The 14,220-nt window shown below is 61.3% G+C and overlaps 1 protein-coding gene across 2 annotated transcripts in view; it reads right to left on the minus strand.

Moving 5' to 3' along the window:
• The window catches only part of CPLX1 (complexin 1), a 37,382-nt gene extending 23,388 nt beyond the window's left edge, over nucleotides 1-13,994 (minus strand). The window contains exons 1-2 of one of the 2 annotated variants that reach the window (XM_060298835.1): nucleotides 13,835-13,994; nucleotides 12,402-12,503 (exon numbers count right to left, since the gene is read on the minus strand). In XM_060298835.1, the coding sequence (XP_060154818.1) occupies nucleotides 12,402-12,432 (31 nt within the window). In that variant the 5' untranslated portion in view covers nucleotides 12,433-12,503; nucleotides 13,835-13,994. Of the gene's footprint in view, nucleotides 1-12,401; nucleotides 12,507-13,834 lie in introns of both variants that reach the window. The other variant, XM_030876625.2, reaches the window with a different exon arrangement.
• Between the last annotated feature and the right edge of the window lie 226 nt (nucleotides 13,995-14,220).

The raw sequence follows: 14,220 nt of genomic DNA on the forward strand, positions 1-14,220 counted from the left end.
ATACCAGATGTCCCGATGTCAGGCGCCCTAACCCCAGGCGTCCTAATAATACCAGACATCCTAACTCCAGGCATCCCAACACTAGACGCTGCAATATACTTACCCTAATACCGAGCATCCTAACCAGCTGTCCTAATACCAGATGCCGTAATACCACTTGTCCTAATGTCACCGTACCTCGTTTTTCTGCGATTTGCTTTGTGGTCCTTTACAGATACTGTGTTTTTCACAGACTCAAGGTCTGTGGCAACCCCGCGTCAAGCAAGACTGTTGGCGCCATGTTTTCGATAGCATGTACTCACTTCATGTCTCTTGTCACATTCTGGTAATTCTCACAATGTTTCACACCCTCTACCAGCAAAAAAGATTATGACTCACTGAAGGCTCAGATGATGGTTAGCATTTTTTAGCAGTAAAATTTTTTAATCAAGATATGTACACTTGATGTATCTTTCTTTAGACATAATGCTATTGCACACTTAACAGACGACACTGTAGTGTAAACACATCTTTTATTTGTACTGGGAGACCAAAACATTCCCACGGCTCACTTTATTACGACACTCTTTATTGCGGTGGTCTGCCACCAAACCCGCAATATCTCTGAGGTCTGCCTGCACTGGTCTTCTCGACACCCGGCGGGCTCACTCCAGCTAACCCTGTGCTCCATGTCCTAATTCCAGGAGGTCTAACAGCTGATGGTACCGAGCTCTAGTGAAACATGCTGGATCGAACGCACGTGCTTATCTAAACCGCTTTCCACAGCCCCGCTAAAACTGGAGCGAGGAAATGTGAAAGTATAATTCCACGAGGACAAACAGACAGGAGAGGAGAGAACAAGGTGGCCGAGGTATCCAATTTGGGGAAATGGAGAGTAGACGTGCAGGGGGCACCCAAGCAAGAACAGGGGGAGAGACCGCTGCGCAGCTCACGTGCAGGCAGAACCCAGGCCGACTCTGGTATCAGAGGCGCTAGGTCCTGGGGGAGGGGCTGAGGTCTGCACGAGGGGCACCTGCGCTCCACGCCCTGGGGACCCACCACCCAAGGGGCAAGGGGGAATCAAAAACCCATTTCGCTGGAGAAACTGAACCAGAGCCCCTCCAGGCTCAGACCAGTCTCAGGCACTGTGGGGGCAGAGGTGACGCATCCACCTACAGACAGGGGTCAAGGGGCTCTCTGTTTCCCGAAACTGGGGACCTCGCCAAGCCCCCACCCACTGCCCTGCTCACGAAACCCACCATCCAGCCACGCAGAATCTGTTTCTGGAGAAATGGAGCCACGCCTCCCAACAAGACCGAAAGATGCTACCATCTGGGGCTCTCCAAACATAAAAGCCAGCTTCCCACGTGTTTCTCCCACAGGTAAGCCAGAAGTCCCCCACAGCACGCAGGACCTCAGCCAGGCTTTCAGAACTCACCCGGAGAGCCCCCAGCATGAAGGCGGCACCCAGACAGGCAAGGGTGCTCAGAGGAGACAGTACAAGGGCCAGGGGAACCCTTGAAAGGGAGGGCGTTCAGAATGCATGGAAGAGATTTTGGAAGTTAAAAATGTAAATGCAGAAATGAAAAGTTCAGTTGAAGAGTTAGAAAATGAAATGAAGGAAATATCCCAGGAAGTAGAACAAAAGACAAGGAGATGAACAACGGGAAAGAAAACAGAAGGACACAGAGAATCAGAGCAGAGCGGCCCAGAGCCGAGAGGGTCAGGTGAGGGCTCAGCAAGGAGGCAGCCAGAGCCCTGTCCCCGGGCCGAGGAAGTGCACCCGCAGGGGGTGAAAAGAAGACCCACAGCAAGGTCCTGAGAGTTTGAAATTTCAAAATGCCAAGTCAAAGAGGAAACTGTAAAAGCCTCCAGAGAGAAAAGCAAACTGGTCTTGTAGAAAGTACTGGAAGTGAGAGCAGCATGTGACTTAATAGCAACTTTAGAACCTGCAAGACAACTGAAAAGAGGCTTCAAAATTCCAAGGAGGAAGTTCTTTAAAATCTACAACTTTATACCCAGCCCAACTGGCAGCTATGCCCCAAGGCAGAATAGACTCCATGGCCCTCCCGCGCACCCTCTGTTGGAAAGTTCCCAAAGGCCCAGCAGGAGAGGAGAGAGGAGAGGGGCCTCGTCCGTCAGGCGGGACAGCGCACAGTGCTGATGGGGTGGAATGTGCCCGCGTCCAGACACGTTAACTCAGGGCAAACCACAGGTTCAGGAGGAAAGAGCGTCGTCAAGGCGCCTGTTGCCGAGGGGACATGGGGGGAGGGGCAGGAGGTCTGTCCCAGCTCAGGGCCCCCACCCATTCCAGGAGACCAGCGGAGTGTCTGAGATGATCCACGAGCGCATTACTGAGGAACAGCGGGGACGCGTCCACAAGGACCGCTCCTTGCTGGTACTTTCCGTTCCAACGGGCTCCTTGGGTCTGGATTCGAGTTATACCTGCAGCCCCACCTCTGCCAGGAGGATGGGAGGAAGGTGGGCAAATATTTACAAACTGTTCCTGGAACTTGGAGTTAAGTCTGTACTGATTCTGTAGCTCATCACCCAAAGGGCGAGTTTCGTCTAAACCTGTCTACACAGCAGACAGAAACCTCCCTGAAACACGCACTGTTCAAAGGGCTGCTGTCAGGAAATGACGCTGTCCCGCGTTTTCTGTCTAAAGCGGTTTTAAGCCACAGTCACCGTGGCAGGCTGATCCTCGGCCCCCAGCTTTGGCACAGCCAGCTGAGCCCCGAGCCAGTTCTAATAAATGGACAGCGTAAAGAACTTTGCAGAGTCTTTTAAAATTAGAAACAGGTCTGAAGGCATTTTTCCTGGAAAAAAATAATATTATTTCACATAAGTAATGAGTGATTCTAGCAGATGAGTTTGAAAGCAACGTGGTGTCTCAATTTTCCATATCACTTCTTTATGTTTTCTGTATTATTGCAATTCCTTACAATGAACATTTATTAGTTTCATGGTAGGAAAAAAAAAAACCCACTTTCATGTTAAAAAATAAACGTGGATAAATACCTCATCAAATTGAATGCAAAGATAAAAATATGTTTATGGGGGCTTCCCTGGTGGCGCAGTGGTTGAGAGTCCGCCTGCCGATGCAGGGGACGCGGGTTCGTGACGGGGTCCGGGAAGATCCCACATGCCCCAGGGCGGCTGGGCCCGTGAGCCACGGCCGCTGAGCCTGCGCGTCCGGAGCCTGAGCTCCGCAACGGGAGAGGCCACAACAGTGAGAGGCCCGCGTGCCGCAAAAAAAAAAAAGTTTATGTATTAAGAAAACATCGACAGTAATACCAAGCCTCCAGACCGGAATCACAAAGAACAGAGGCGGGTGTGGGTGAAGGCCGGACAGAGGAGCTCACAGAACCGCCGGAAGGACTTGGCGAGAGCTCGAAACACACAGTGTCGCCCGTGACGGCAACAATTAGAGCTTGAATAATGTTTTCAAAGGGCGTGCGGGTTCCAAAACACTGCAGAAGGTTTTTAAAAAGAAAATCTAGTCCATGTATTAAGATTAAATACATGAACTAGCAAGGAAGCATTTAAAAAAGGTGAAAGTCAAGGTGACACAAGTTAGATCAGATGTTAATTGTGATGATACACATTCAACAGTTAATGTTCTTGCAAAGCGAAGCCCCTCAAAGACGCCCCCCCCCGCTGCCCTGTGGAGGTGCTTGGCCCGAGGGGCCTGTGGCCGGGGTCCGCGGGCACCGCCTGCCTGGCCTGCGTCGGAGTCTCCTCGACACCCCGGGCCAAGGAGTAGACCAGCGTCCAAGGGGCAGCCAAACCTGTCTCGCCACCATTCACTGTCCATCATCCACCGCCCCGGGGCCCGGCTTCCAAACGCCTGTCCAGCCGCACTCCCACCTGCTGGCCAAGCTCCGAAGGAACGGGGGCGGGCGAGTGGACACTCTGCCTCATCCTAGCCGGCAGACAGAGCCCACCCCCTCCGGAGCGTCTCTGCCCAGCCCTCGGGGAGGGGAGGCCCAAGGCATGGGCCCTGTCTCACCCTGCTGACCACTATGCTCTGGCCCCAGGCCTGGCAGCCTCGCCTCCTGAAGCCGGCCCAGGGGCACGGCCGGGGGGCTGGCCGGCTGGCTGGTCACGTGGAAGGCCCCCGCTCTAGTCTTGACTAAATCAGACCCCGGCCCGCGCTGCCCGCATCTTCTGTGACGCTCCTCCTGCTTCTGTGGCCTGGAAAACCTCTTTTGCTGGTCTGGGGCACTGGTCAGATGTTCCACACCCGTCGGGGAGAGGCCCCAGGCCGCCGCCGCTGTCCCTGCCCGCTGAGCCAGGTGCCAGGTGGCACGTCTGGTCTTGGCTTCAGGAGGGGACACGTGGAGACAGAGGCAAGATGAAAATGCTGATTAGCGAGTCCAAACAGAACCAGGATCTGGGACAGGTGGTGTGGCCGCCGGCTTCCTCGCGCCTGGACCCCAGCTCCCCTGCGCTCACCCGCTGCCCAGTCTGCCGGGGGAGGGCCTGGGCCCTGAAGCCACCTGGGGCGGGAGCAGAGGCTCACGAGCTGCTGCCCCCCAGCAGCCCCTCCTAGCCACCTCCACGCAGGCCTGGTGCCAGGCGCACAGACCCCCTTGACCACAGCCCGATGCACAGCTGCAGTGGGACAGCGAGGCAGGGGGGCGTCGGGGTGCTACTGTGCGGGGCCTCACGGACCCGGCCGCGTCTGCTCCTGTGCAGGGCGGGCCCCGCCAGCAGGGTGTTGGCAGACAGCAGCCCGTGGGCTAGGCGCAGAGCAGACCCATTTCCAGAGGCTTCCTTCTGAAGGACGCTAAGTGCAAGGTGGTCCTCGGCCCCAAACACCCTCCGGGGCCCGAGGCTGGCAGCTTGCTGGGGCTCCGCCCTCAGCTTCTGTTAAACTGTTTCTGTCCTCTCTGCTTCCTCCGCCCGCCCGCAGCCCTTGCACTTCTTCCTCTCCCAAGAGGCCCCGCACCTGCGGCCTTCCCGCCAGCTCTTGGGCCGCAGGGGCCCAGAGGGTAAAGGCAGACGCCCGGGGCTGAGGCGGCCTGGGGCGCACGCGGTGGCCAGCACCCTCCTGGTGAAGCCCACCTCCCAGCCGAGGAAGCAGAGCTCAGCAGGCAGTTCTGATGTTTCCACTCGGACACGGCCATGGCTTTCCCCGGGGAATGTTAGGAGCGGCCATTAGCACCAAAGGATGCAGCCCTGGGGCTGCTCCGGCCAGCTGCCCGACCCCAGGAGTCCTCGACCTTCTGAGGCTCAGTCTGCACTGGCACCCAGCACCCAGCACCCAGCACCCAGCACTCAGCACCCAGAACTAGCAGTCAGAATCCAACGCACAGCACCCGCGGCACTCAGCAGGCAGCACCCTCAGAACTCGGCACCCAGTACCCTAAGCCTCCCACTGGCCCCCAAGGAGGGGCCTGGCCTCAGACACTACAGCTCATGGTCTAGTCCAGGGGACCAAAAGGGACCCACGGGGCCGCCCCCCTAAGAAGCAGCCGGAGGTCCTGACTGACCCCGAGGGTCAGGGGGCGGGGCGAGAGAAGCCACGTTCTACCCTGTCCAGGAGACGAGAAAAGTGCGGGCAAAGCTGGAAAGCTGATCTGCACGGAGCCCAGAGCACAGGCAGAGGCCAGGAGGAGGCTCCGGACGGACCCCAGCCAGAGCCCCCGCCCCCCGCCCAGACAGGATCCGGGGCTCTGAGCAGCCGACAGCCAACGGCAGGAGCCTCGGAAGGACCCCGTTCTCCTCTCCTCTGCCACGAGGGGCAGGAGCCCCGAGGGGGCCGCCTTAGGGAGGGGCCGCTTGCAGCTGCCGGGAGCCCCCTCCCCTGATCCGTCTTGACCTGGGTTTGGGTTCACGAGGCTGAGGTCTCTGAAACTTGTCAGCACTGGGATTTGCCTGGACTTGATGCTGGCTCTGAGGTTTTCATTCAGTCCCTGCCCACTCTGTAAAATGTCCCAGCATCAAATGCAGGGCGACCCGGAGCCAGCCCGGCAGCCTCCCATGTCAGCACAAGATTCCTGAGAGCTCGTCACGCAGGAACTATTCAAACACGCGCTTTAATCCCAACCAGAAGTCCTCGCCAACCAAGGCAAAAAAGAAATGACTTCATGCGTTGAAGCGCGTTATATGCAGTTTACTCCCTGGTTGGGGCTAAAGCGTTTCCAACTGAGTGGCGGCTGAACCACCAGGAGTGCCCTCTCCCGAGGGAAGGGCTGTCCAGCGCGTCGGGAGAACAGGCAGTTTTCTCTACGAGACAAGGGGTAAGAAGCGTCTTCACTGAGCCCCATGAAGTAAGCCAGCACTTTCTCGATCCAACATGGCATCTGGGCAGCCCATGCTGAGTGAAAATTGGTATTTAATCTTCAAGTATTTGCCAGCCACCTGTGGAGGAGGAGCCCGGCTCTCAAGAGCGAGCAGGGGGAGGAGGAGGCACCTCTGCCCTCTGAGAGCTCGTGGTCCGGGGCTCCTGCACCTGGAAACCCAGGTTTCCCAAGCTGATGCAAGCTGCCTTGTTTGGAGGGTGATGTGCCTCCTTGGCCCTCACCTTCCCAGACCTTCCTGCCCATGACACATAAATGGAAACCATCTACGAGATTCCACAGACACACTCGCCAAGCAGACAAAGGGATTGTCTCCTTCGTCCTCCCCTGACTGTGTACGTGACGCCGGAGCAGCAGCAGCCACTTTGTGGCGGCGAGGAGCAAGCGGAACGCTCCACTAGGATGACAGTAGCACAATGAGAGCCAGAGCCAGGTCCCTGATGGTACCGCTGAGCAGCTGAACCACTTCCTGACACCTCATCATGTGAAAAAAACAAACCGATTCAAATCACTCTGTCTGGTTCTCTGTAATCTGAGTCAAAAGCATTCTCCCCAGTGCAGAATTCTAGTTTCCCTCCCAATCTGCTCCTTTCCCTGCAGTACAGCTCACCTTGTGACGCTCAGCCTACCCGATGCCAGAGAGCCTGGCCTCCCCCGGCCAGTGTCCCAGCAGAGCAGCCCTGGGCATGTGGGAGGCCCATGACAAGCAGAGTGAGCCCTGAAGCAGACAGACAGGGCGGGGGAGCCTGTGCGGCCAGCTCAGGCCTCAGGACCTGGGTCTGGGACAGGATGGGGACGCCCGGCCTCGCCCTCGACGTAGAGTCCCACGGGCGGACACTGGGGGCCGGGACAGGACTGCCTCTGCGGCCCTGACCTGACGTCCTAGGAGGCGAGGCAAGGGAGGGTCGGGGCAGAGCCACGTCTGACCGGCAGAGACCTCGGGAGCCCCGGTTCTGGGCCCCCCAAAAGCAGCTGCAGACAGGCCTCAGCTGGGCGCTGCGGAGTTGGCAGCAGGGAAGAGGAAGGAGGCCCCCAACAGCCTAGAGGCGGGGGAGGTGCTGGCCCCGAGGGGGGGCTCCCCTGCCCAGGGCTCCTGGCTCACAGAGGGCGCTGCCCTCCCTTCTCCTGGATCTGGTCCCTGTGGCCCCTAAACATCTGGGAACTGATCCCCACGAGACCCCCTAGGTGTCCCGGCCGAGAGCGCACAGCCCACCACCAGCAAGGTGTGGAGGCCCCCGGCCCAGGCTCTCCCTGGGGGGTGTCAGTAGAGCACCTTCCCTCCCTCCACGCAGGTCTGGGTGCTGGAGCTCCTGCCGCCCACACACGCGCAGACGTGCCGGCCTCAGGACAGCGGCTGGTCGTTCCCTCGTCCTCCCCACGCACCAGGCACGGGCCCCCTGCCCCCCGCTTCTGGAGAGAGGGCAGCCTCTCAGCCGCGCCCAGACCAGCCTCCCTGCCCGCAGGCCGGGCCCAGGGCCGACTCTCCGCAGGACACTGTCCACACTGACCGAGCCCCTGGGTGTGGCCAGGCAGACCTGAGCTTAGGCTTGGGCACTGGGCTGCCCTCCAAGCCCGTCCCAGCCCCTACGGCCCCTGGATCTTTGCGTGTACTGGGTCCCAGTCCGTCCACTCCTCCTTGGAGCCCACCTCGGACATGCCCTCCTCCAGGAAACCCTCCCCTCCCCCTCACCAGCCCGGAGGACCTAAGCGTGTTCCAGACACAGAACATGCCACACTGAGCGGAACAATGGGACAGACAGCTACGAACCGGGTCACTTGGGCCAAAATAGACACACTGCTCCTGATTTAGTCTGGCGAGCGTCTACAGGGACCACGCCACCCCGCCAACTGCCCACGCTCTTGTCCACGAGGCAAATATAGCTCCGGGGCCATCGCCACTTCCTGGTCTTGGGGGAAGACAGTTTCTTCAAATTACACCCTTGAGGACCCTGAGTCCCAGATCTGTGCAGACGCGGCGGAGCGCCTGGCCCTGGCTCAAGGCCACTTTGCCGCAGACAAGCTCCCAAGCATCACGTGACCGTGCGTCAATGTTTTCTTCTCTTGGGGACGGAACGCTGGCTCAGTTAAACGTCAGGGTGTGTTGATGGACCTCAGGAGGCCCAACACCTGTCAAGTTCTCCAGGACGTTTCTCTCGGGGAGAAAAAGTTTGCCGATAGCTGTTCACTTTCCTCGACCACTTGGCCTCAGAAGAATGCTCCCTGGCCAGCCCTGAGTGCCCCCAGCTCCCCGGCCTCAGGGCAGGCGCCGGCAGAGCCACCTCCCAGGGATCACGTCTTCTGAGTCTGAAGGAACCCAGGCGCCCCGTCAGTCCACGGAGAACTCAGGCCCTAAGAGCAGACACTCCAGGGGCCCCGCCCAGTCCCACGCGGGCTGCGTCGAGAGAGGGAGAGAGAGAGGTGGGCCCTGAGCAGAGCCCTCCAGTGTCCACTCCAGGGGCCCAGAGGCCGGGCGTCCGTGCAGACCCTGCCGTCTCACCGTCCCTTCCTCTGTGGCCCACGCCACCCACCTGCCCTCAGAGGAGCAGCTCGAAGCCGGGAGTCTGCGTGAAGTCAGGGTTTGGGGCCGCTGGCCTTGCTGAGACGTGACAGGCAGGACAGCTGATGTGTCAGCACCTGAGTCCCCCTGTTCACCACCCACAGCCGGGCCGCGGCCAGCCCCCGCCCCCATGCCCGCAGCTTGCAGCCCACCTGCCGGCCCCTCCCAGCGGCCCTCCCCGGCCTGCCCGCACTGCCCCCCGCGGCCCCTCGTCACCACGACGTGACACCTCCGCATCAGCCCCCACTTCCCTTCCCTCCAGCAGTAGGTGCCCCGAGGTCTGTGCCGGCTCCCACGTGACCTGTGGTCCCCAGAGAGGCGGGCTCTGTGTCCGACCAGACAGGCCAGTGGAGGAGAGGGCCCTCAGCAGGGCCCCGCGGCAGCCACAGCGGCAGAGCCAGAAGCCCGCCGGCAGGGCAGGGGCCCCGGTACGGGCCGAGCCGCAGACACGGGGCAGGCAGGTGCCTACAGAGGGTCACGGGCAGGGCTCGCCTGGGACTCACGGCCATCCAAGTGTGAACTGGCTCTCCCTGACCCCGCGCGTTCCCGTCTGTCCCGCAGCACCGGCACACAGCCGGCTTGCCCACGGCCCAGCCCCGCCTCGTGGTGCCCAGATCGTGCAGACAAGCAGGATGGACGGGGCAGAGGCTGTTGGAAGAGCAGAGACCAGATGACTGAGGGAGTGAGAGGCGTGTGTGCCCCGGACAAGCCCCGTCAGCCCTCCCCAGAACGCTCCGCGCTCAAGGGTGCTGGAGGGGGGGTGAACACGTCAGGGCCAGACAGGTGGGGGCCAGAGGTGTGGAGGGCGTGCACCTGTCCACGGCCCTGCAGGTCCCAGGCAGGTCCCAGACTGGGCTCCTCCTAAGAGCCCCAGAGTGGACAAGGCTGGGCAGACACAGGCATGCGTCTGGGGGGCTGTGGGCGCCCCGTCTGTCTGTCTGTGTGATGTGGGAATCCTGAGTCCTGCAGCTGCTCTGCCCACCAGGCAGTCACCTGGAAACCTCTGCCCCAACAAAGGGCCTGCCTGAGAGGCAGGGCCAGGCAGATGGCCCGGCTTAATTAGGCCACATGGAGTCTCGTCCCCAGCGCGGCAAGGCCTGCCTGGGGCTCCCTCCAGGCCTGCCTCTCCCCTCATTTCCGCTGTGAGCCTTTCTCTGAGTGTGCGTGTGTGTGCGGATGTGTCTCTGCTTCTGGCCCTGACTCTATTTCTCAGTTTGTTTCTAATACATCCCTGTCTCTGTGTGCCTCTCTGTCTGCCTGTCTGTTTGTCTCTGTCTGTGTATGTCTATGTCTGTCACTGTCTCCCTGTGTCTGTTTCTCTGTCTCTCTGTTTGTCTGTCTCTCTCTGTCTCCCTCTCTGTTTCTCCCTGTCTGTCCCTCTATGTCTCTCTGTCTGTGTCAATCTGTCTCTGTCTACATCTCTTTGTCTGTCCCTCTGTCTGTCTCTCTGTCCTGCATTTATACTTCCTGACCTGATTCCCCGGTTTCCCCAGTCTCCGTCTCGGCCGCCCCGTCTTTTCCATGTTTTCCTCGGCTGTCCTCTTCTGAGCCTCTAAGCCCCCAGCCACCTTCCCTGCCTGATCCCCGCAGCCTGGCTCCCGCTACCCTGCTCCTGCATCCACCTCCCTCCAGTCCCGTTTCCCCACATCTCTGTGACTCCAGTGTCCGAGGCATTTCCCTTCATCTTTTTCTCGGTCTGTCTCTGGCCGTATCCCCTCTGAGTTAGCCTGTCTCTGGACGGCGTCCGGGGTTCGTCCCGCCTCCGTGTCCGGGGCTCTGGCCCCTCTTGGAATCATCTCCTGGTCTCCGTCTGTCTGTCTCTCACCCACACTCATCCCGAGAGACCAAAATGACGCCCACCAGGGAGAGAGAAAACACGGCACCAGAAAGCAAGGCCTCACCTGGAGCAGCCCCTGCCCCCAGCAGCACTGGGGTGCGAACGGGGTGGGAGTTCGGGGGAACGCTGGGTCTGGGGCCCCAGGGAGTAGCTGCTGCCCGAGGGGCCTCCGCTGGCGGCGCCCAGGCTCCCACGTCACTGGTGAAGCCGCCCTGTCACTGCCGCAGGAGAAACTTTGGGCTGACACAGAACAAAGGGAATCCAGGCAGGCAATTACCCAGCTGATTTCAGCCATGCAGACAGCGAAATCAGATATTTCCGTTTCTTGCAAGCCCACCTCGGGGCCCGAATTAGCCACCTGATTAATTATCTGTAACAGCCTGGGACCGGCTGCGTGGAACCTGGGTTCCTCCTGGTGCCTCCTGCTGCTTTTGTCCCTGAATCACGTTCCAGTGATGTAACCATTATGATTAGACGCAACCCGCAGCCTACCCTTGACCATGAAGTCTCAGGAAATGTGGCCCCGGGCCAGGCCCAGACGTCTTTCCATTTAATCTGTGTTGAGTGGAAATGCAGTCACTCTCCAGGAGACAAGCCCACCCGTGGGGTTCCTGTCCTGGGCACGGTGGCACTGGCCCCTCTGTCCTGCCCCTCGTTCCTAGCACCAGAGCCCCCATGGTGCCCCACCTCTGGTGAAAAGCTCTCCATCACTCCTGCCAAGAGGTGGCCCTGTCATGCATCACCTGACACGTGCCCGGCTGTGAAAGGCGTCAGGTCAGGGTGTGACCCACAGAGGCCACGTATGGTCCCGGGGTGGTCCCGTCACACGAGGAAGACATCTCTAATGGCAGAATCAGGCAGCGGCCGCCGGCTCCCATCACAGGGAGCTCCCAGAGCTGGTGCTGCACCAGGGGAGCCAGGGTGCACAGGGCCGGCCCCGTGGGCCAGGCTGACCAGGATGCAACTGTGCCAGTGCGGACCTCGATCCGCTCCCCCGCCCACCTCCTGGGCCAGGGTCTCAGCTCACTGTCCTACATCATCTTCCTCTCCTGGGCCAGGCTCTCCGGCTGTGCTGATGGCCTTGACCCAAGGAGGCACAGGATTCCTTTCAAAAGCAGCAGCAGGGCTGGAAGGGGGGTCCCCTCGCCCAACACACAAAGAGGCTGCACTGCCTTCACGGGGGCGGGGAGGTGGGGACGCAGGTGGGTACACACAAGCTACCTGCCTGTGCACGCTGGGGCCCCTCCCTCGTGACACTGCAAAGTCCTCGCTGGAGGCCACAGGTCCAGCTCTGCTCCTTACCCCCACTCTGCCTGCTGTGGCCACTCTGCGGCCTCCTGCACCCCTGCGCATCAGAAGCAAAGTCCCCGTGGGGGGCCACCGGATCTGACCAGTGGGATTGACCCCTGGTGCGCCCTGGGGTGTCCTCCCAAGGCCGACAGAGGTACTGCTGCTCAGGGCCACCTGGGGGGCTCCGCCCGGACACAGTGCACTGGCATGCATCCTCACCCACCCCCAAAGCTGGCCAGGGGATTCAGGACGCACCGCCTTTGGCCCCTCCCTGTTCGTCCCCCCGCCCCAGCCCCCAGCCCCGGTCCAGAGGGAGCCTGTAGGTGTGATTGCGGGGACTGTGTGGTGAAGTCCGACGGTGACCACGTGCTGCGTGAGACCCCGTGTGTCTGCGTGCTGCTGGGTGTGCAGGGTGCCCCCCTCTCCCTACCTCCCAGGGCCTGTTTCATCACGAATTCCATGGTGATGGCTTTGAGTTCTCAGCGGCTCCTCGGAGGGTCACAGCTCACATGCGAATGTGGCCAGGAGTTCTCTGCTTGGGGAGAGGAAATGGTCACAGGTCACCAACGGGGCTGGGGGAGGACTTCTTCCTTGTCCCCTCCCAACTTCCCCTAGAAGCAGGTCTGGGGTGTGAGAAAGCATCATTCGTGGTCCCCCCAACACCTGGAGGCTGGACTTCAACATGGGACAGGCACCTGGGTCTGGGAAGGTCCCTGCAAAGTGGTCTCTCTGGGCCCCTGGGGTTTGTGAAGCCGGCGTCCGGCTGCTACTGCAGGGATGGGAGCGTGCAGCTCCGAGGAGAAGCTGCCTTTGAGAAGTGGGGGCAGGCCCAGGGGCGTTTGGAGGTGACTGGCTCTGCTGCCTCCCTGGTGGAGCCCTGGGCCATGGGCGCGGAGACCCATCTAAAGGATGGGAAAGGTCAGTGTGGGTGGGACCTGGGTGGGAGCTCCCTTTGGCTTCGGATGGAAGTCTTGGGAGACCAGGTTTCACCCGGGGGAGAGGCCAGCACCCACTGCCCCCTGCACACAGCAGAGACTGGGGTGGAAGGGAGAAACTGCAGGGGCCCCAGCCTTCGGGAACAAATGAAATGGGGGGCAGACCACCCCTCCCCCTGCATCTGCATGGGTGGGGACCTCCAGGGTCCAGGCCAGCTGCAAGTCTGGTGAGGAGGTGCTTCCTGCAAAATCAGCAGCTGCTGTGCCCCCACCCCCCACCCCCTGTCTGGTGAGGTCTCTCCTGGCAAGGAAACCCAGGTCCCTGGAGATCCACTGTTTTATGGGTTTTTTTTTTCCTTTTCAGATGAAGGAGACCCGCGTGTGTGCAGGCTGGGGAGGGATGGGGGGGCGAGCGTACCCCTGCCTCCCCGCAAAGCGCTGGCGCGCAGGGGCGCCTTTGCCGCAAAGCAGATTCTCTTCCAAACTTCTCCCCTGCCTCCTGGTGGGGAGGGAGTCTCAGGGCCCAGCCCTGAGAGGCCGGGGCGCTGCCGGAGCTCCCCTAGTGCTCCCACCGCCCCATCGCACGGCTCAGGGCTCCCGCGGCCGCCGCACCCCTTGGCTTTGCGGGCGAGCGAGTTGCCCGGCTCTGCCAAGCGGCCCTCAGGCGGGAGAGCGCCAGGAGAAAGAAAGAAAAAGACAGAGGACGAGGGAGGGGAAGGGGAGACGCGAGAGGCAGGAGACTCGGAGAAGGAGTAAGAACGAGGGAGGGCGCGGGCCGCGACCCCTGGGCCGCTTCAGCACCGCGCCGGCGGACAGCGCCCGCCGGGGGCTGACCGAGCGCCCAGCCCGGGCCGGGAAGGGGGCATCTGGGGCCGAGTGCCCGCCCTGCGGGTCCTGGGAAGGAGCTGCGCGCGGGGCCGCTGGTTACCTTCCTGGGGCTGGGGCCGGGGCGCGGGCGGGCGGTCAGCGGCAGAGCGCGCTCGGGCCGGCCGGGTCCATGTGGCGCCCCTGGAACTGCGGCTGAAGCTGAAGGGCACCGCGAGGAGGGCGCATCACATGGAGGCGCTCCCCGCCCCCCGCCCGCGTCCGAGCGTGACGAGGTGGGCGGGGCCGCGGCGGCTGGGCGGGCGCCCGCGGGAGGCGGGGACCGGAGGGGCGGAGCCGCGCCCCCCTCTCCCCTCCAAAGCGCTGCCCCCGGGCCGGATTCGGGGGGGATCCCGGGGCGCGAGCTCCCGAGCCAGCGCGCACGACCCCGGCCCACCCCTCAGTCCAGAGCCCCAGATACTGGCCCCAGCCCCCGTCATCCGATCCCCT

The sequence above is a fragment of the Globicephala melas genome, chromosome 5 (genome assembly GCF_963455315.2).
Source record: "Globicephala melas chromosome 5, mGloMel1.2, whole genome shotgun sequence".
Classification (NCBI taxonomy): Eukaryota; Metazoa; Chordata; class Mammalia; order Artiodactyla; family Delphinidae; genus Globicephala; species Globicephala melas.